The 20,419-nt window shown below is 42.7% G+C and overlaps 1 protein-coding gene across 5 annotated transcripts in view; it reads left to right on the top strand.

The window, feature by feature from the left end:
• Positions 1-20,011, top strand: part of KCNMA1 (potassium calcium-activated channel subfamily M alpha 1) — a 541,146-nt gene extending 521,135 nt beyond the window's left edge. For 2 of the 5 annotated variants that reach the window (XM_060275026.2, XM_060275025.2), the window contains 2 exons: positions 4,690-4,808; positions 7,138-10,145. In XM_060275026.2, coding sequence (XP_060131009.2) covers positions 4,690-4,808; positions 7,138-7,387 — 369 coding nt within the window. In that variant the 3' untranslated portion in view covers positions 7,388-10,145. Of the gene's footprint in view, positions 1-4,689; positions 4,809-7,137; positions 10,146-19,255 lie in introns of those variants that run through there. The other 3 variants (XM_088670120.1, XM_035137304.3, XM_035137303.3) reach the window with 3 other exon arrangements.
• Positions 20,012-20,419: the final 408 nt, after the last annotated feature.

The raw sequence follows: 20,419 nt of genomic DNA, 5'->3' as shown, positions 1-20,419 counted from the left end.
AGACAGCCACGCGGTGCAGGGGCTCTCTGATGCTGCTGCGGGTCCAGCGCTTGCCAGCAACCTCGGACAGCCCCACCTTGCAGACTTCACCAAGGAGGATGGACTTCATCTTTCCTCCTGGGGTGAATAACCACCCCAGGAGGAAAGAGGCAGCACACTTGTATGAGTGAAGGCAGTTAAATACACAGAGCCTGACAGGCTCTGTGTGCTTGGCTACCATCACCTGGTCCATATTGGGGGAGTGGAAGGCGAACGGGCAGCCCCCCCATGCCAAGGAGCACCTGCCACTAACACACAACTGACAGGAACCTCAGGGCTGGCTTGGCGGGGTGGGTGGCAGTGGTAAGAGCCTTTCCAACTCAGCAGCAGGCTGGGCCAGCTGCATTGGTCCCAGCCCATGAGTGAAAGCGCCTCAGCTCCCACAGTGAGAGCTGAGGCAGTTTCACCCCGTGCCTCACCAGCTGGGGCCAATGCAGCTTCTTTTGACATTGCAGTGCATCGCCAAACATCGCGATGTTGAAAAAACAAGCTGCATTGGCCTATACCCACGAGGCAAAATTGCTGCAGCTCTCACTGCAGCAGCTGCGGAAGAGGAAGGTTCTAAAATATAGAATAAGAGAACAAGAAGAACATACATTTAAAGAAGATTGGAAAATGTTTATTGACTATATGGAGGAAAATTGTGTTTGAAAACGTGGGCAGCATTAAGATAAATTCAACAGTGTAAATAATATTGCCCAGGCCTACTAGTGATACACTGCAATGCTGAAAATCCCACATCACCCAGCCTTATTCTGCATCACAGGAAATGTTGTCCAAATTAGCTGGAACCTGGGCAAAATACCTCACACCAACAACTCTGACTATTAACAGCAGCAAAAAAGAGCTCTTCATTTATGTACCTTGGCTGCTGGCTTCTGAGTGCAACCTAAGACATAACAAGGGAATAATAATAATTTATTTATACCCCGCCCATTTGGCTGGGTCTCCTCCGCCACTCTGGGCAGCTTCCAGCACACATCAAAATATCACAGACTAAAAACTTCCCTAAACAGGGCTGCCTTTAGGTATTTTCTAAATGTCAGGGAGTTGTTTATCTCTCTGACCTCTGATGGGAGGGCGTTCTACAGGGCGGGTGCCACTACTGAGAAGGCCCTCTGCCCGGTTCCCTGTAGTTTGCTTCCCGCGTGAGGGAACCGCCAGAAGGCCCTCGGCACTGGATCTCAGTGTCCCGGCTGAACAATGGGGTGGTGGTGGTGGAGAGACTCCTTCAGGTATACAGGACCGAGGCCGTTTAGGGCTTTAAAGGTCAACACCAACACTTTGAATTGTGCTCGGAAACGTACTGGGAGCCAATGTAGATCCCTCAGAACTGGTGTTATGTGGTCCCGGTGGCCATTCCCAGTCACCAGTCTGGCTGCCGCATTCTGGATTAATTGCAATTTCTGGGTCACCTTCAAAGGTAGCCCCACGTAGAGCGCATTTCAGTATTCCAAGCGGGCGATAACCAGAGCATGCACCACTCTGGCGAGACAGTCTGTGGGCAGGTAGGGTCTCAGCCTGTGTACCAGATGGAGCTGGTAGACAGCTGCCCTGGACACAGAACTGAGCTGCGCCTCCATGGACAGCTGTGAGTCCAGAATGACTCCCAGGCTGCACACCTGGTCCCTCAGGGGCACAGTTACCCCATTCAGGACCAGGGAGTCCACCACACCTGCCTGCCCCGTCCCCCCAAAACAGTACTTCAGTCTTGTCAGGATTCAACCTCAATCTGTTAGCCGCCATCCATCCTCCAACCGCCTCCAGGCACTCACACAGGAACTTCACCGCCCTCACTGGTTCTGATTTAAATAAGAGGTAGAGCTGGGTGTCATCCACATACGGATGAACACCCAGCCCAAACCCTCTGATGATCTCTCCCAGCGGCTTCATATAGATATTAAAAGGCATGGGGGAGAGGACGGAACCCTGAGGCACCCCACAAGTGAGAGCCCAGGGGTCTGAACACTCATCCCCCCAACACCACTTTCTGGACACGACCCCAGAGAAAGGAGCGGAACCACTGTATGACAGTGCCCCCAGCTCCTCTAGCCGGTCCAGAAGGATGTTATGGTCGATGGTGTCAAAGGCCGCTGAGAGATCCAGTAGAACTAGGAAACAGATCTCACCTTTGTCCCTAGCCCGCCGGAGATCATCAACCAGTGCAAACAAGGCAGTTTCAGTCCCATGATGAGGCCTGAATCCCGATTGGAAGGGATCCAAGTGGTCCGCATCTTCCAGGCGTGCCTGGAGTTGTTCAGCAACCATCTACTCAATCACCTTGCCCAAGAATGATAGATTTGAGACTGGGCGATAATTAGCCATATTTGCCAGGTCTAAAGATGGTTTTTTAAGAAGTGGTTTAATGACCGCCTCTTTCAGCGGGTCTGGGAAGACTCCCTCACAGAGGGAAGCATTCACTTCCCTCTGTGAATAGTGGAGTGAGTAGCCCAGCCCTTTTTAGTTGTGGCACCATCATTAGGCAATGTCTTCCACAAGGTAGGCACACACCCACCCCAGCCCTGTTTTACCTTCCTTGTTAAACCTTTTTAAAACACAGGGAGGTTTCTGTGGGGAGGTTTCTAGTTGTTGGCTTCTTCCCATCTGCTTTAGCTTGGGTAAATTCCTATTTTTCTATTGCTGTTTGCTGTATTGCTGCTGTTACTATTTGCCACATCCAGGTGGGAGATTTTTATAGAATAGTAGAGTTGGAAGGGACCATGATGGCCATGTATTCCAATCCCCTGCAATGCCGGAATCTTTTGCCCAACGTGGGGCTCAAACCTACAACCCTCAGATTAAGAGTCTTGTCCTCTACTGAGTGAGCTATTATTTTCTTCCTAGAATGGATGCCTCCTCTCCATCCTTTGGCCTTCTCTCCAAGGGGAAGAGGAGTCATCCCTCTAACCAGACTAGCCCTCCCTGTGGTCAGAGAAATTTAAACTGGAACTGGGGTTGGCAGTGGTGATAAACCTGAACTGGGCTGTAACCATGCCAGTGGCTCAATGTGACTGGCCCTTTATATAAAAAACAGAAAACAAATGTTGAGGAGAAAGGACTCACTGACCTGTCAATTCTTTATGTGCAGATATACATGGCTGTATATTCTTCCATATGAGCTCCCCATCTGCATTTGAAGTGGTTCAAACCTGACCTCCGTGAGAATTAGGCATCTCCATCTTCTTCAAGATTTCTTTACCCAGGCAGGCTGTAAATATAAACAAGCACTGCATAATCTTAGACACATGGTTTCTCCATCAGTTCACACATTGAACTACCAGCCATCAAGTGTAGAAAATGAAGTCATGTACATATAGAATAACATCAAACAGATTAAGTATGTCTAACTTGTATGTGCATACACTTGATTCTCCCTCCCCTTATTGTTCTGACCCATCTTAATCAGGTACTCTCAGGGACAAGGCAGGCACCACAAGTCACTCCATACTTAGGCCATACTTAGGAGAACTTAGGCCGACTAGGTCTCTTCCACCACCAGTTGGGCAGATGGGGTAGCATGGGAAGCGCTTGATTGCTCCAACAAGTCAAGCACTGTTGGCTCTGAAACCCCAGCATCAAGAGCCTGATCCAATTCCCCAGTTGGTAGCATAGCAGCTCTGGACTTGGCTGACACCTCTGAGCTTGAGGTGATGACACCTAATTTGTAGAAGGGATAATCCCGCAAATGGGAATACACAAATGCCCATGTACTTACTTAAATAAACGTTACATTCTATGTGAGGTGGGAAGCACATGCGCAACCCTGCTGCCCCACTGCACAAATTGGATCCTTGTGAAATACCAGTTTGACTACCCCCATGGTTCTCTCAGTATGTGTGGGTCACATATTGCTGTTACTTATACAGATGATACTGAAGCTGGTAGTTTGATTCGTCATATATATATGAACCAGTTTCTGTATCTGCCATACTGAATGCCAGTTGAGTCCCCTAATCAAAACAAATGCTTGGCTCAGAGACAAAAGACAATTTTGATAGGTGGCAACTTCAGTTGCCACCTATCAAAACACACATCCCCCTTCTCTAATTTCCTTTTTTTTTCAGGGATAAAGAAAGGGGGGTGATTCTTACTTACTAAGTGTTAATCTCCCCAGAGAAATCCAAACTATCTTGGTGAAAATTGACAACATAGTTAAATAAACTGAGCCATATGACACAGTAATTTGCAAGACCTGAGCAAGTTAGGAAAAGTCACACCTTCTTAATCATCCAGTAGTTCAGACTACATTGCTCTTAATTTGTGGAATAGCTGTTCTCTGGGCCCCAAGCTTACATGTTCAATTAAAATAAGAGTCAGTCACTGTTCTCAGTTCAGGTTAGGGTTTTTTTTTTGGGAGGGGGGCAAAACAACCACTGGGATTGGACACATTCCCATGCACACATTTATTAGCTGGTTTCAAGATTAAATATTTAAGGTAGACAGCTCCTTGACTAATTGTTTCTCACTCATGACAAGTAAACAACAGATTGCCTCACACCTTGTCCCCTTGGCATAGAACTATGGACTTAAAAAATATCCCCCTCCATACATCCTTTCATTATCACTGTTGCAAAGGAGGCTGAAGGGTTGGGGTGGGAAAGAAGTGGAGAACAACCTCTTAATTCCTTTCTTCTTCTTTTTGTCTCCTAGGACGGTGGTTGTTATGGAGATTTGTTTTGTAAAGCTTTGAAAACATACAATATGCTTTGCTTTGGAATATACCGATTGAGAGATTTCAACCAAAGCACGCCTAGCCAATGCACTAAGCGGTATGTGCAAAACTTAAGACTTTTGCCCAGCCATTATCGTTACTGCTGTTTTTCACTGTCCCTGTAAACTTCCCCACAGCACCAAGTGTTGGTTAATGTTAGTAAGACAGGTGCAAGCATTCACAATTCCCCAGAAAATCTATGGGATTGGGAGGCTGGATGTTGAAGGAAAATGTTTTGAACACAACGGCCTTGCTCTGGAATATAGCTTTGCCTTATACCTCTAGGTTTTGTTTTCAAACAAGGTGGTAGAAGTATTTGTGCATATGCTACTGCATGCTTCTTTGGAAGTCGTAAGCTTCACTGAGTTTAAGCCCATTTTGTAAGTATGAAGCATCCCATGGTTTTTTCGCTATGCGAGTTCACTACCACTGATCATTTCCTGAATATAGTGAACTTCCATGTTTATCAGGAGACCCTAGTGCATAGGATAGCCCTGCATAAAAGTACTCCTTCAGTCGTCTTAGAGTGAAAAAAAATATGGGCAAAGATTATACCATTCTTGGGTTCACACCCACCCACCCCAGATCAAACCTGAGGATATACGGTAACTTGAAAGCCTAAAGGCTATTATTTTAGCAGCTCCATTTTTTCCTAATGTACTAGTAGAACAAGCTGATTTTGAACTATAAATAAATAACTACACCAGTTGATCACAATGCACCTGAATACTTCACTACTGAGTGAACTGTTAATAAGCCATGTGTTTTTTTAGAAGATGTAGAAAATATATTCCCTTCCTCGCTCCAAATAACCCCAAGCAATTAGTCCAAAGTTGCAAAGGTGACTGAGATATCTGAAGTGGTACCTTCTCTCATTTGAACCTGTTTGTGTGTTGAGAGTGTCATCAAAAGCCCAGCTTTGGATGCCCCCATTGTCAGAGGTGAGGCAAGCAGGGACTAGGGGCAGGCATTTTCTGTGGCGATGCCCTATCTCTAGAATTCCCTCCCCCAGAAGCTCATGTCTTTCTTCTTTTCCAGCAGCAGGTAAAACTTATTTTGTTTCTTTGGGCTTTTGAAAGGGGAGGATAACTTTTTTAAAAAACAACAACAATTATTACTGTTAAATTCCTGACATGGCTGTATCTGATATTCTCAACATTTGAATGTTGTACATTTGTTGGGTAGAAACACGAGATATGGCTAGTTTAAATAGATAAAGTAAATGAACAAACACCACCGGTGAGCAAACACATACAAGATTTCCCCATTCTGTTTCCCTCTTAACAATTGTTTTGCCTCCAAAGGAGGCACAGGATTTAAAGCTCCTGCAATTCTCAGGTTAGCAAATGAGATATAGCAATAAGTTAAAACTCACAGTATGGAAGAGGGTCAAGGAAGAGAAGTGGGCGAAGGAAATTAGCGAGAAGGGAAGGCTAAAGGTATGACTTACAGCGGATAGGATTCAGAGACAAACAAACAAAAATATCTGAACTGAAGTCTATCTTCCTCACTGATTAACAGAGTCACAGATTGCAGGACAAGATGTCTGCCCCAACCTGCCTACTGTGGCAGAGCATATTCCAGCAAGGGGGGGGGGCTGTCACAAACATTAGTGTATTACAGATAACTGCTTCCAAGACAAAATTACTTGTTCAGCCCACTTTTCTTACTTTATAATAATCTCCTCGCCTACCTATCAGCTTTTGGATCTGTTTCCTACAGATATGGCTGCAGTAAGACACTTTTTCCCAAACCTGGCACCCTCCAAATGTTTAAGCCACATCAGTGCTGCTCACCATTTGAACTGAAAATGGCCTCAGCTGTTTTCTGTCACGTGTGCTGATGCAAATATCCTTTCCCTGAATGCATTAAGATGGGAGGATGTTGCATTATTTTGGTGGTGAGAGATGTGCAGAAGCCTGTAGAGAAATTACAACAGGCTCATTGAAAATCTTCCGGCATCTCTTGAAGTACCTTAGATGTTTTGCCTTGGGAAGGCTTCTCCAAACTTGCTTCAAATTCCAGTTGACAAATATAACCCAAAGATTTGCTGAACCACCACCACCACTACCCTGAAAACACTCGTTTCTTCTGTGGATTCCACCAGCAGTACATTCGATTCCACTAGCAGAACATTTCAACGTCAAGGCCCTCACACATGTTGTTGGGAACCTTTACTGTAGTGCTGTGGGATGGATCCATGAAAAAGCAGCTCCCCACAACACTACTGCAACCTTTATCAGATACCTATGCCATGACTGTGCTATAGAAGCTCACTCCAGTCCTTTCAGCGTGAAAATATCAAGCTGATGATATTATTTGTGTAGAGGTTGGAGCATGGAATCCTCATGAGAAGGAAGTAAGACCACTGTTCTTTTCTTTTTCAGTTTTGTTATAGCCAATCCACCTTATGAGTTTGAGCTTGTGCCGACAGACTGGATCTTCTGTTTGATGCAGTACGACCACAATGCTGGCCAGTCCCGGGCTAGTCTCTCCCATTCTTCCCATTCCTCCTATACGTCTAGCAAGAAGAGCTCATCGGTTCATTCTATCCCAGCAACCGCAAACCGACAGAATCGAACTAAGACCAGGGACTCTCGGGAAAAGCAGAAGTACGTGCAGGAAGATAGACTTTGATACGTGTACCCACTCCCACCGTGTGTGAAGCTGTATCCACCACCCATACCCTCCCAATTGGTGTGTCCAATAGTAGCTTTCCCTCTTCTCCCCAGCCCTTCCCTGTGGAGTTCCCATTTTTATACACATATTTTGCATATGTATAACAGTGTGCATGTGGTTGTCATTTTTTATTTCAATACCATAAAACCCTTAAGCACAACAGCAATGAAACAGACAGACCAAAGATTATTTATGACGCAGAGCAGGTGGGGGGGAGGAGTTAAGAGCAGATGTGAAGAACTCCCCCACCATAACTGTTCTAACAGATTAAACCACATGTAGTGTGACTACTGACTTTGTAGTTCAGCTACAGAAAGTTATCTAATGCAAGGCTGGTGTGGTAAAAGGGGCACTTGCGTGAAATAATTCACACAAATGGAATTCAACCCCAAAGTGGTTACTTTTCTAAGCATGAAATAAATGTGCTGTAGGGGTGGGGTCAATTTTTTGTGCTGAACCAGCCTCACACTATTTTATAAAGTTTTGCTGCACCTGCTTTTATACAAAAGCAATATCAGGGTGTTTCTTGCACATAGGACTTTTTAAAAATATATATAGAGAGAGAATGAGTGCCTTTTTCACATTAATACAAAAAATACTAAAATAAATAACTAGGCCTGTAGTTCTTCAGTTCTAATTATTTAACCTCCCCCACTTTTTAAAACAATGTTCTAATTGCATATTAATTTTTGTCTATACTGCCACATGAATAACTCTATTTTCTCTTACTTTTGACATTTGGGGAGAAAAGCCATGTGTATCATAAATATTGAATACAGCTTATTAGAATCTTCTTCCCTCAGACTTTTATATCTATTAATAAGGTGAATTAGTCACCTTATGTACAGAATAAATGGGGTATAAATCCTCCCCGCTATGGAAAAGGCTCATGCTCATATTATTCAGAAAAGAGCAAATAACTTTACGTATCAATAATCTCTTATTATCAGCGCACTCCCTTCCCATTCTGATAGCTTAATTGTGTTCTATTAAAACCCCCAGAAAGAACTTGCATACACATAAACAGGAAAATATGGGGTCATGCTTTAGTTGATGGGTTTAGACAAGGTAAATAATAATATAGCTGTTGCATAGCACCTGCTGAACTTAATGGAAACATACCCTTTAAATCCTTGAAAGGATTTAAATAATGCACATAACAGATTGCCTTGCATTACTGCCTACTGCTAACACCTTCAGTCGGGGTTGCAAGATTCCACTGCCTTAGAACTAGTAAGCCAGAATCCCCCAAAGTAGTGAGGAACAATTGTTCCTGGAATAAAACTAGAAATGTGCTTCTCTCTGTCTCTCTCTTGCACTCCCTCAAAAATAGATGCATTTTTTTAAAAACAAAAACAAAACAACAATCTGCTCCTAGAGCAGCAGACATGCTTATAATTGGGAATAGCCCTGTTAACATTGCCTTCCAGCAGCAAAAAAAACTTTTGTCCATTCAGTGAAGGTTCCATGATGGTATCATCCCCATACTTTCTGGGCCCTGCTGAGACTTCAGGGATTTCTTCTCACTTACCAGCTGTAATGCAGGCAGGGCTATGTGAGGGATTTGTGGTGTGTTATTGCTTATGCCACTGCCCATAAATTGGCAGGCTGTATGTGGAGAAACAATCCTGCACAGGGCCGCCCCAATATACTAAATCTGCTTTTGTACTCAGTGAACATTTTTGGGGAATCACTGTACAGTCAGAAAGCTCTTTGAAATGACATATTGCAACCCTTTGTGCTAGTTAGTAGCTCATATCTAGTGCATAACCCATTTACTTGTCAGTAAGACCTAGTCGTTAGTTTCAGGGGAAACGGCTTAAATAATGTAATTCAGCAAGATACTGGCCAAGCTAACAACATTGCAGAGAATTAAAAGGAATGGAGTCAGGATTGAATGTTCACTGAACATGTTTCTAAACTATCAGGCTTGCACCTTGGAGCCCTGCACCACCTTATTTATCCATTGCAGAAGACTAGTTCCTTGCAACTGCACCTCCTTGTTCCCTACTTCCTCTGTCCTATCCCTTCCCTTTATAGAAATATTAGCTAGCTGGTTGCCTGGCATGTGCTTTATGTTTTAGAAAGTATATTGGGGATGTGGGGAGTTGCTATATAGATATTTCCCCTCCCCTCTCCTCCCCCAGAAAGCATGATGATTATAGAAGCTTGCTGTGTGAATTGACAATGAAGCCAAGCACTTTTACTGACCACCTCTGGTTTGGTGCAATGCCTAAAGCCTTTCCGCCTTACTTGTAATCCTGATTGGGAGTTCCCAGTCTTACATACTGAAGGGTGACTGCAAGTTGGCATTACTGGAAAACGTTTCAGACTATTATTGTCCCTGCCCCCATCAACCACTCACCCTCTGCCCTGTAAGACCAAAGCAGTACTGCCAACTCATTGTGCTGGACCCTGAATATAAATTTGCACAGTTTTGCAAAAGAAGGTCCTGATCTTTGCCACCAGGCATTCTCTAACACACACCGAGGATGTGCCAGTTAAAGTGCTCAATGGAACGCGTGACAGTTTAAAGGCGTTGTAAAACTTACATAGCTTACTTCTCTTTCTAAAGTGCGACAAGGATGAATAGAATGGGCCAAGGTATGACAATTGATGGTTCTGCATGAGCTAGAAAACTGCTGTGGGGTTTCCTTCTATAACTTTGTCCTTGTGGAAACTTGTGACACATTAAAAACCACGTTACCAAACTTGATTCAGTTTTTTTGTTTTTTAATTTCAGATTTGTTGTAATGTCTATTTTAATTTTATTTATTTATTTGGCTTTGTTTCTAAACCCAAAGTAAACTGGCTGTTGCTGCTGCTGTTGCTCAACTCTCATTTGCGATTTCTTTTTTCTACCCTATCACCTGCTTGCATTTCATTTCCAACTGCACGTGTCCCGTCCCCCCAACTGAACAACTAGGTGCTCACTTGGTGAAACTGTGTCCCCCCCCCTGTGGTGCCATCTTGTCTTGTCACTCTATCTCCCCACTTCTGTCACCCAGTATACATTCACCACCATTCTTCCCCCTATCCCCATTTCTAGTGGTGAATATTGACTTGATATTATGTTACTAATTTATTTAGACTCACTTTGGGGATTGTGGGTGGGGATTCCATATGCTGCTTTGCCATCAGACCTGCTTTTCTGTTAATGCTACAACCTGGTTCCTCCAACTATGGAAGGGATGTCAATATGAAAGCAGTTGTCACACGAATTTGACACAGCAAAGAGGAAATGCATAATTGTATATCTAAAATGGAGAGCATTGTAGATTATGTGTTTGTATTAGAGAAAGAAAGAAAAGGGAAAAAAAGACCAGAAAATGTTCTGCTTGAGGCAAAATTATCATGGAAAGCCTTGCTTAAATTGGGCCTCTAAGGGGCTCCATTCAGCAAATACTGCTGCTGTAGGGCCTTTCCATTCTTTTAACAAGATCCAGCACAGGAACACCATGCATTCACTGAAATAGTATCAGCCCACTCTGCTTGCTTAATTGTGCCCTATATCACCACCCATTTTTACCCTGCTTTCAATATACAAGTAGATTCACTTAGTAGAGATAGTGTGCATGGGGTTGTTTATTGGTTTGTTTACTCATTTGGAAAACATTGTCTTTGAATAAAGGCCCAGGTGTTTATAAAGTGTTGAAGCACGTAAGGCTCGGTAACGTAAAACAGATGTGAAAATTATATGAGAAACACACACCAAATAATGTGCTTACTATTCCCTCCTGTCCCTGCCATCTCCCATTTGAAATAGTACTACATCCTACAGGCATCCCTTCAATTAATTTGGACTGTAATTAGAGGTTACAGTGTACAAATTACAAAGGGTATTAAGAATCTGCAGTGATACAGAGATGGGATTTGTGGCTGAGAAGGGGCGTTTATTGAACCCCAGGTCACATTCTTTCCCATGATGTTAACCAGAACCAGTTTAGCACAGTCCCTGGTTTCCTCCATAGTTATTTTTGGGGCTCAAAGGGGACAAAATCCACTTTACATACAGGCTCCTCTCTCCAGGGAGGGTGGCAAATGGAAGCATCTTCACAGCCTTGATTAGCTGCTGCTGCTGCAGCACCATTAAAAACTCCCATCACCAGCAAGCAAGCAAGCAAGCTGGGAAGCATTGCCTTCACTCTGAGTTAACTTTTGTTTGCCCTCACTGATGCTGACTTGCTTGTTTGGTGGTGGCGAGGAGAGAATTTTTTTAAAAAAAATGAGTGACACTGCAGCAGTAGCCAGCTGACTCTATGAAGCTGCTCCAAACCAGTGGAAAAGGACAAATAAAAGGAACAGTAAGCATGCTAGAACATGGTTTTGGAAGTCCTCAAGCCTTCTTTCATGCTGAAAATGTTATGTGACTGTGCCTAACTTCTAATACTAGAAGTTCTAATACTAGAGACATTTAAACAAACAAGCAAAAAACCCTGAGCTTTATTCATGCAAGAAGGCAAGGGCAAGTGGTGGCCAAGGGCAGGGATGGAGATGTGCTGAAAGATGGAGACATCCACAATAAAAGTTGCATCTAGCAATGTTCACAGAGCCCCAGATGATCAGTGCAGTGTGGTTGCAGGCACTGGCAGAGGAAGGGGTTGCGGTGGGTGCGGTCCGCCCCGGGTGTCATCCCTGAGGGGGGTGACATTGCCGCCCCACCCCCTGGGACGCTCGCCGCAGGCAGTGTCCACCCCCCTCGGATGCTCACCACTCGCCCCACCCGGACGCTCCCCTGCCCCCGTGGGGGGCTAGCCCCGCCCCTGGGTGCACAGCATGTGTGCCACTCTGTGTGCTGGAGCAGCTAGGTCCGCCTCTGGTTGCAGGTGTACATCCAGGTCAGTGTCCACTGCCTGCTTATGCACATGGATCTCCCTTGCTGGATTGGGTGGGCATTTATGTTGAGATCAGAAATGGGCAACTTGTTGCCCATTGAAGGCAGAACTCTTCATGAGCCTGAGGAGCACAGCTGTTTTGCATATTTTAGTAACACAAACATCTATTCCCACAATTTTTCTTTACATGAATGATGGCTAAATTGCGACTGGCAGATGTGTTGCCCAACTGCTTTTATTTTGAAACCACAATGGCACAAAATGCTAAGGACATCTCCAAACTAAAACTGTAAGGGCTGGACACATACTTGGTTTTAAGATACAAAAGCAGGGATCCTATTGAGCTATTACATGCTTAAGTTATCCCCCTCTGAATTTAGAGGATTTAGGCCATGAATTGACTTTAATATGCTGCAAACATGTGAAGTCCTTTCACACTTCGTGCAAGTTGCTATTTCAACAGATATGTAAACCAGTGGGCCCTGCAACATAATGTTGCTGTATGGAATGATGCTGTTCAGAGGATTGAGCCAGATGCAGGTTTCCCTCTGCACCGCAACAGTTAGTGAGCATTTTGTGCCCACTGAGTATGCATAGACCTCCACAGCCTGTTTTGGTGGAGGTGAACACACTTCTGCTTTGTTTCAGCTAGATCAAAATTTCTGCTTTCCCTGTTGGTTTCATGAGCAGCTCTCACTCCCATCCCTCAGGACATTTTAAAATGGCTTTTCAGTGGGAACCAGAAATTGATCTATCCAGACAATGAGATGATTCTTTCTATCCTTTTTATATCTAGGTCCATACATTTTATCCCAGACTCCCTTCCATCCAGTTCTGTTTCTCTCGTTTCGTTCATTCAACATTTCATGCCACCGAGTTATCAGGGGGCTATTTGACAGGGATGGGTTCAACCTCTTAGGTTTTTCTGTAAAGTTTTTTGGGGGTATCGGCAAACCTTGGCGTTAACAAAGTCTGATACCTCTCACGTGTAAGTTGGAGGTATAGCTCTGGCTCCAACACCACGATTGCAGGAAAACTGGAACTGATGTTAAAATGCAAGGTGGTAATAAGAAAGTGTCCATTTGTAAACTGTGTTTGGGAAACTTGTGAAGACAAAAAGTTGGTAAGCAGGGTACAACATTATTGGGCTGCACTGTTCAACTGACCTCTGGCCAGCCGAGTAGCTGCAGCAGACCAGGATGGGTGGGTGAGTGGCGACTGCATGGCAGGTGTGATGCAAACCCACGAGTAGAGCCAATGTGGTGCTCATGCCAGCGCATTTACACTGCCCCAACATCATTGCTGCCATGCCCCTCTATAGCCTGGTATATTGCAGTACCTCTGACAGAGGTCAGGTGAAAGGCACAGTCCCAGTACACCAGTGATTCTCAAAGGGTGTGGCATGCCACACTTATGAGACAGGAGGCAAGTGTGGTGGGAAGATTCAAGGACAATACAAGGAACATTTAAACATTTCAGCACGATATAGTATCTATCTATCTACATTTTTTGCAGATTATGGATAGATATCTTTTCAAATTGAGAGCAAGAGCATCAAGTGAAGCTGAGGACAAGCCTAGTTGTGTTTTCCAATGTTATTATCAATAAAAAATCAGTGTGGCACAAGAAAATTTTTATTCTAAAAGTGTGAAAAAAGTTTGAGAACCATTACACCATCCACTACCAAAGGTGGTGGATGTGGATCCTGAGCTGAGGCACATTTACATATCCAGCCCTAATCTTGGGTCAGAAAGTTCCCCAATTACAACATGATGGTTTTTCCCAAGCTCAGGGCTAGACTACGTAGTGGTGATGGTGGCAATCATGTCTGTTTAAACATGGCCCTGGCAAAAAGCAGGACAGTTAAAGATGTGATTTGAACATCCAAATGAGTGAAATGGGGAGGAGTTTTGAAACCCTCGCCCCCTTCTTCTGTGTGGGACCAGCTAAGCATTCATTTTTTTCTCAACCGGGATCACTTCCTATGTGGAAGCTGGGTAAAAGGGAAGGTTTCAGCTCTCCTCACCCACACAATTCTTTAAAACTGAAGCTACACACCCTGCCTTATGCATGAATTAAGACAGACACATAGGCAATGTGGCTTGCATGCTCACCTCATCTGGCCCACAGAAAACTCAAGAACATAAAACCTTACAAGTGAGATTAGAGTGCAGGAGGGAAAACAACCTACAGCTATGAAGCAATGTAGATGAAAACCTTAGCTGGGCATCTTCATTTTTTCAGACCCTCATCGTTCATGCCATGAAACATGTTTGCAGGGAAAACCAAGTCAGGAATTGTGAAAGCAGTTCAGCTATAATGAGAGCACTCTCCCTTTCCAGCAAGCTGATTGGCACCAACTGCATATAAAATACTCCCTGCCAAACAAACAGGCATGGGGGTGGCAGAACTTTAAATATGCCATTTAGAGGGAGTGAAAAAAATGCATGAAATGTAATTCACCCCACCACAAACACACACATTGCTATTATCATTGTAAACATTCTGCTATGAAAGTTGCTACTTGCAAGCTATTTGCAGCAGATTACGGTATATATTTATCTCTCCCACACAAAAGTTTCTGCATCCAGTGGCATTCTATACACACGTGACCCCTTCATCTAGCTATACTTTTTTTTGGGGGGGTACATAGTTTTACTTAGGTCATGTTTATCAATACTAGTTGATCTACTCTATTAGGTCTGTTAATTTCAACAGGTCTGCTTAAGAGTAAAAGTTGAATACTACCCCAAGAGTACAATCTAGTCATAGTTAAGCACAGTAAACTCCAATGGTAGCCCATACTTAAATCTCCAGTGACATCGAGGACTGAATTGGGGGGACATATTTGGATTGTGTTTTGCTTTGGGTTGTACCCAGACTAAGACTGCAATCCTATACCAATTTACTTGGGACAGAGCTCTGCTGAACTCAGTGGGACTTATTTCTGAGTAGACATGTATAGGATTGCTGTGTAAGTTCATCAAGTTTAAACCCCATTGAAACCAGTGAGGCAAATTAGTCATGATCACAACTAACTCAAGTCCCTTTGATTGCTGCGGGAATAAAGTGTAATTTATTCCAACCAATAACAGAATTCTGAAAAGAAAGTTGCATTTAGGTTTTGCATGAACCACATTAGAACCACAAACTAATGGGCAATTTCACAGCACATGTCTAGAATGCAGAGAGCTTTCCAAAATAATCAAAGCTTGCCTACCTGAGCTTGATTATCGTTGGACAAAGAGTAGTCTGTGCCCTTCTTCTTGCAGAACTCTTAGAAATATAGTAGTGTTACTGACAAACTTCGCTTCAACCAAAATGTGAGGTCAGGCTCTGGGAGAATATTTGAGGAACTGCAAAGGAAACAAACAGGAGTTTGACACAACCATCAAAATGTCTCAGGAAAAGTATGCACACATGTCATCTTTAGGCCATGGGAGCAAGCACTCCTCTATTTCTGGGCAGCTCATGCTGCACCAGTGCTCGAGTGTGATCAAATACAACAGAAGGAAACACATGCCCAAATAGATGCTACATACAAGTTTAAAATTCCAGGAACTGATTGCCCCTTTGTGGGGAGGGAGTGGGAGCAGACTCAGATGACCAGACCAATTGCCCCCGCTTTTCTCCCTTCTGCAGAGTTTGTAAAGCAGCAGATCTGACGAAAAGTAATAACAAACGAGGGAGATAAAAAGTACAAACACTTAACTTCTCTCAATATCATTTTAAATACCAAGTATTTGAAAAACTGTTAGTTTGAAATTGTTTATGTGATCTTGTGAGGCTTTTAAAACATGAGAACCAGTGCATTTTAACACCTCTCTGAAAGGTTAGTTTAATCGTAGATCATACAAAATTGGTTTCCACAAATGCATAATGGTTCATGTGTCACACTTGAACTAAATGGTTTTTAAATGGAGCTGAAATTATTTTGATGTGTACGCATTTCCCAGAATTCCACCCCCTACAACCTTTCTGAAGCCAGCCCGTCAGAAACCCTTCCCTTAGAGCCTCATTAACAATTCAGATATTCTGATGACTTTAAAAGATCTATGGCTATATGTGTGTGTATAAAACCCAGCTTGACAAAAAAGATAAATGAATATAGAAAGAAGCTGTAGGAGTCTGGCAAGCTGTAGATCATCTGAGAACAGACTGTAACTTTATCATTTTGTCAGGAAGAATAATTTAAGTCACTCAATCAGTTAGCTTCACTGTGCAGGATTTAACATTATGAATTCCTATCAGCCAATCTGTTCACATCAGAGCAAACTTAATTAGAGAGTGAAGAACCTGGTTCAGAATCATACATGCTTCCTTTTTTTTAAAGGAAGGAAGCCTACCCTACTCTTGAACACATATATGACAGAAAAAGCAAAATGTGCCTTTCTTTAAATAACAGGATATTTTTAGTCTTTAATCTGTTAAGTAAAAAAATTCTACAAGCAACATAAAGTTATACATAACAAGCCACTAGGTGAATAAAACCTCAGCGTGTCAGCTAATTTTCTAGCACATAAATTTAAGCTGGGCACCTAACAAATATAACACACATTCTCTAGAAACTATGCTCAGTTCCAAAGTACCAGTAATATCAATATGTATCTGCAGCAGTGTTCAGGAGTGACTTCTGTGGGCCTCACATTAAACTGGGCTGACTACCATCATGGCAATTTATTCATGCACAATTCTTTGTGTGAAGCTTCCAAAGGAACCCAACAGGAGTTCCTCTAAATGGGAACAGTGTGGATACTCCCATATGGGTTAAATTTTGTTTTGGGGTTGGGTGCCTTGGCAAGGACCATTGCAGCAACGATCCCCATACTGGAGGGGATAGAGGCACCCACCTACTCACCGAAATAAGGCTCACTTCCCCCCTCCCAGAGCTTCTTAGCCATGCCTTCAAATAGTTGCTCCTACCTTAAACGCCCATTTCCCCAATTCCAGGAATTGAGAAAGCAGTCTTAATTTTGACCTTTGCCACCTGTGCCTATGTTATCTCACAAACCCATTCCATTCTTTTTCCCACAGTAATCTGCCTCCCCTACTGCCCCATAATGAAAAAATATATTTTCTCACAAAATATGCATTTTAACAGTCCAGTCTTTCGGGGTGTGGATGAATGACGAATAGCAGCTGAACCAACACCCTCTGCTGGATTCAAACTGGCAGGGCAGAGGGATGTGGGGTATTTTTTATTCCTCCATCCGTCTCCAAGCTTCAAATAAAGTCTTCCTTAACTTCCTCTCTTTCCCTCCCACTGGAAACAATGGGAGACATAGCGGGCAGAGAGGAGACAGTCTCAGAAGCATTTCTCGATTTCTTCCTGGTTTGGGGGCATGTTAAGGGACAGGAAACATTTGGGAATCTTCTAGTGTCTCAGAAGAGCCAGCCGCAGTGTGAGGGGAAGGCTCTCCTCTGCTAATCTCCTTTTTCAACAGAGCTCTCCAGAGTAGGAGAGGTAGTTCTGATCTATCCTATGGCCCCTGTAGCTCCCAGGGATCGTAAGATCGCACCCCAAAATTTGTTTGACTACTTTTTTGAGCCAATAATTTCAACAGAACATCCACAGAGTGGGTAGCTAAGTTCCAAGCTGCACATCAGCATTTAGTAAAATATGAAGTTACACACTAACTGTCCCACCAATATTATACAAAAGAGACTGTTGAAAAAGCAGAATTCCATATTGCATGGAATGAGCCCTCTGTGTGCATCACTGTATGAGCAGAATCTCCTTCAAACCTGATAGTGATTTTAGAAACTTGTACTTATTTAGAGAATATGTAATTTGACAAGGGGCAGTGGGTATCCTGATGTGTTTTGTCAGTGCTAAACAAGCTACTCATGACTGTATTCAGGGTAAACAAAGCCTGGGATAACTACCAAGGAGGTCATGTAGGAACAGCCAGCAGCAACTATTTGTCAATAAACGCTGGGGAATACAGTAGCCCCAGCCCTGATTCAATTTGAATTTTGCATTTTCCAGTTTTGCCATTCAGATTCTGAGTTTGACATTTCACATTTGAAATATAAATCACACTTTGAACGCCAATTTTTAATCTCAAAGTTCGAAATGTTTGTGATTTGGACATGTTGGTGTCTCTTAATTTGACTTTGGCAGACATGAAATACAAGTCTCATGAATTGTCATCTATCTATTAAATTCCATTATACATTCTCTACCAGATGCTGTCAGATACTGATATTGTTGCACATCATCATTGTACTATGTCAGCTATCTGATATAGCCACCATGTATTAATTCCCCAATAAACACTACATATTTTTCTGATGCCATTGAATAACATGTGTATTGTCTAATGCTGTATTTACTCAAATCTAATGCTCACCTTTATTGGCCAAATTACATTGCAAAAATTAAAGTGTACATTAGATTCAATGCACATTCGCCAGCAAATACTTTGTTTCAAGGTTCTGAAAATTGAGGCACGCATTAGATTTGGTGGTGCATTAGTCTCGAGTACTAAAAATCATCTGTGAAATATTAAACACTGTTCAGATAATCAAGCGCTCATAAAGTATCTGACAAAGAAAGTCACAATGGGGACTCTTTGAGAGAAATGTATTGCAGCAAATTCATTTCAGTTCTTATTTAAACCAGGAAGTGCCTTTCTAAAAGCCAATCACTAGTCATTTCACTAATCACAGTAAAACATAGCGCAGCACTTCTGACACCAAGTTAAAGGCTCTGGTCACCTTCCACAATTAAGTCAGTCACCTGCCAGTTCTTTTTAACCCTTTGCTTTCAAGCCTGCAAACTTTCCACCCTCTCTTCTAATCAGTGTTCTTGGGTTTATAAAATCTACAGCACTTTACTGCTAGCCATTATTCAAAGTCACTTTCTATTGATTGCTCCCCCCGCCCGCCCACACCTTGCACTTTTCTCAACCACTTTTGGCATGGCACTAATTAAACTTTTCCTTTTCCTCCTCCCTTGTTCTGTCTCTCTATCCATTTTGCTCTTTAGCAGAAAAGAAATGGTTTACAGATGAGCCGGACAATGCCTATCCCAGAAACATTCAAATCAAGCCCATGAGTACACACATGGCCAATCAGATCAATCAGTATAAGTCTACAAGCAGCTTGATACCACCAATCAGAGAAGTTGAAGATGAATGTTGACTCACAGAAGGCCAGAACTATTTTTTTAAAAAACAACAACTTGACAGACTTCATGAATGGTGATGTGACATTTGTTCCTCTTTCATGCCGAACCACTGGTGGGAAAAGTTAAAGAAAGGCAAGTGTTTGCCAGAAAGCAAAGTGGACAGATCTTTGTTTGTCTGCCTTTAATATTTGCTTCCATGTATTTTGGAAACTATTTCATTTATAAAACAACATAATCAAAGCAGTCATGTATAGCCTCTAGCGTTCTAAATTATTTTTATTTATTAGAAAGAAAATATATTTTTTTCTTTATTTCACTGTCAAGTATTTTCCCTTAACAAAACAGCTACAAATGTGGCCAGACTCCAGCAAAATATATATATTATATTCCTGCTCCTTTTCATGTCTTTCAGGAGAATGATGGTCACAAAACAAAGAAAAAAATGTAATTAGAAAAAATTATGTATTTTAAAAAAGGTCCAAGTTGTATTTTAGTAATTCAAAGAAGAAGTAACAAAGAAGAGCATACTAGAATGTTTCTTTCCTGGAAGATGTGTATTTTGTTTAGCATTGACACCAGCTCTTAATAAACTGAAGCATATTTATTTTGGAAAAAGAAGTGGAAACGTCATATTTTTGTAAAATTAACTTCATTCTGAAATTATCCATTAGTTTACTACCATATGGCACAGTCCCGTGCACACTTACCTGGAAGTGATCCCTGCTGAACACAATGGGTCTTACTTCTGAGTAAATATGCATGGGATTGCTCCAATAGTTACTACAGATGTTCACACAGAGCATCTTTCTCACAGGTAAATAGATAGTCCAATATCACATAAATGGCTAATAGTGGCAATAAAGTAGCGGACGTTAGCATAAAACAAAAATGCAGCAAATAAATGTGAGAATAATGGGGACTACCCAGAAAGCTGTAGAAGAATTGCTGCTTCCCTTCATTGCTTCATGTTGACTATGATTAGCACATCTCGGTGCAAAGGGGTCAAGCATGGAAATTTCAAGT

This window comes from Zootoca vivipara, chromosome 5 (assembly GCF_965207765.1).
Source record: "Zootoca vivipara chromosome 5, rZooViv2.hap1.1, whole genome shotgun sequence".
Lineage (NCBI taxonomy): Eukaryota > Metazoa > Chordata > Lepidosauria > Squamata > Lacertidae > Zootoca > Zootoca vivipara.
This window is presented reverse-complemented; position numbering and strand designations above follow the sequence as displayed.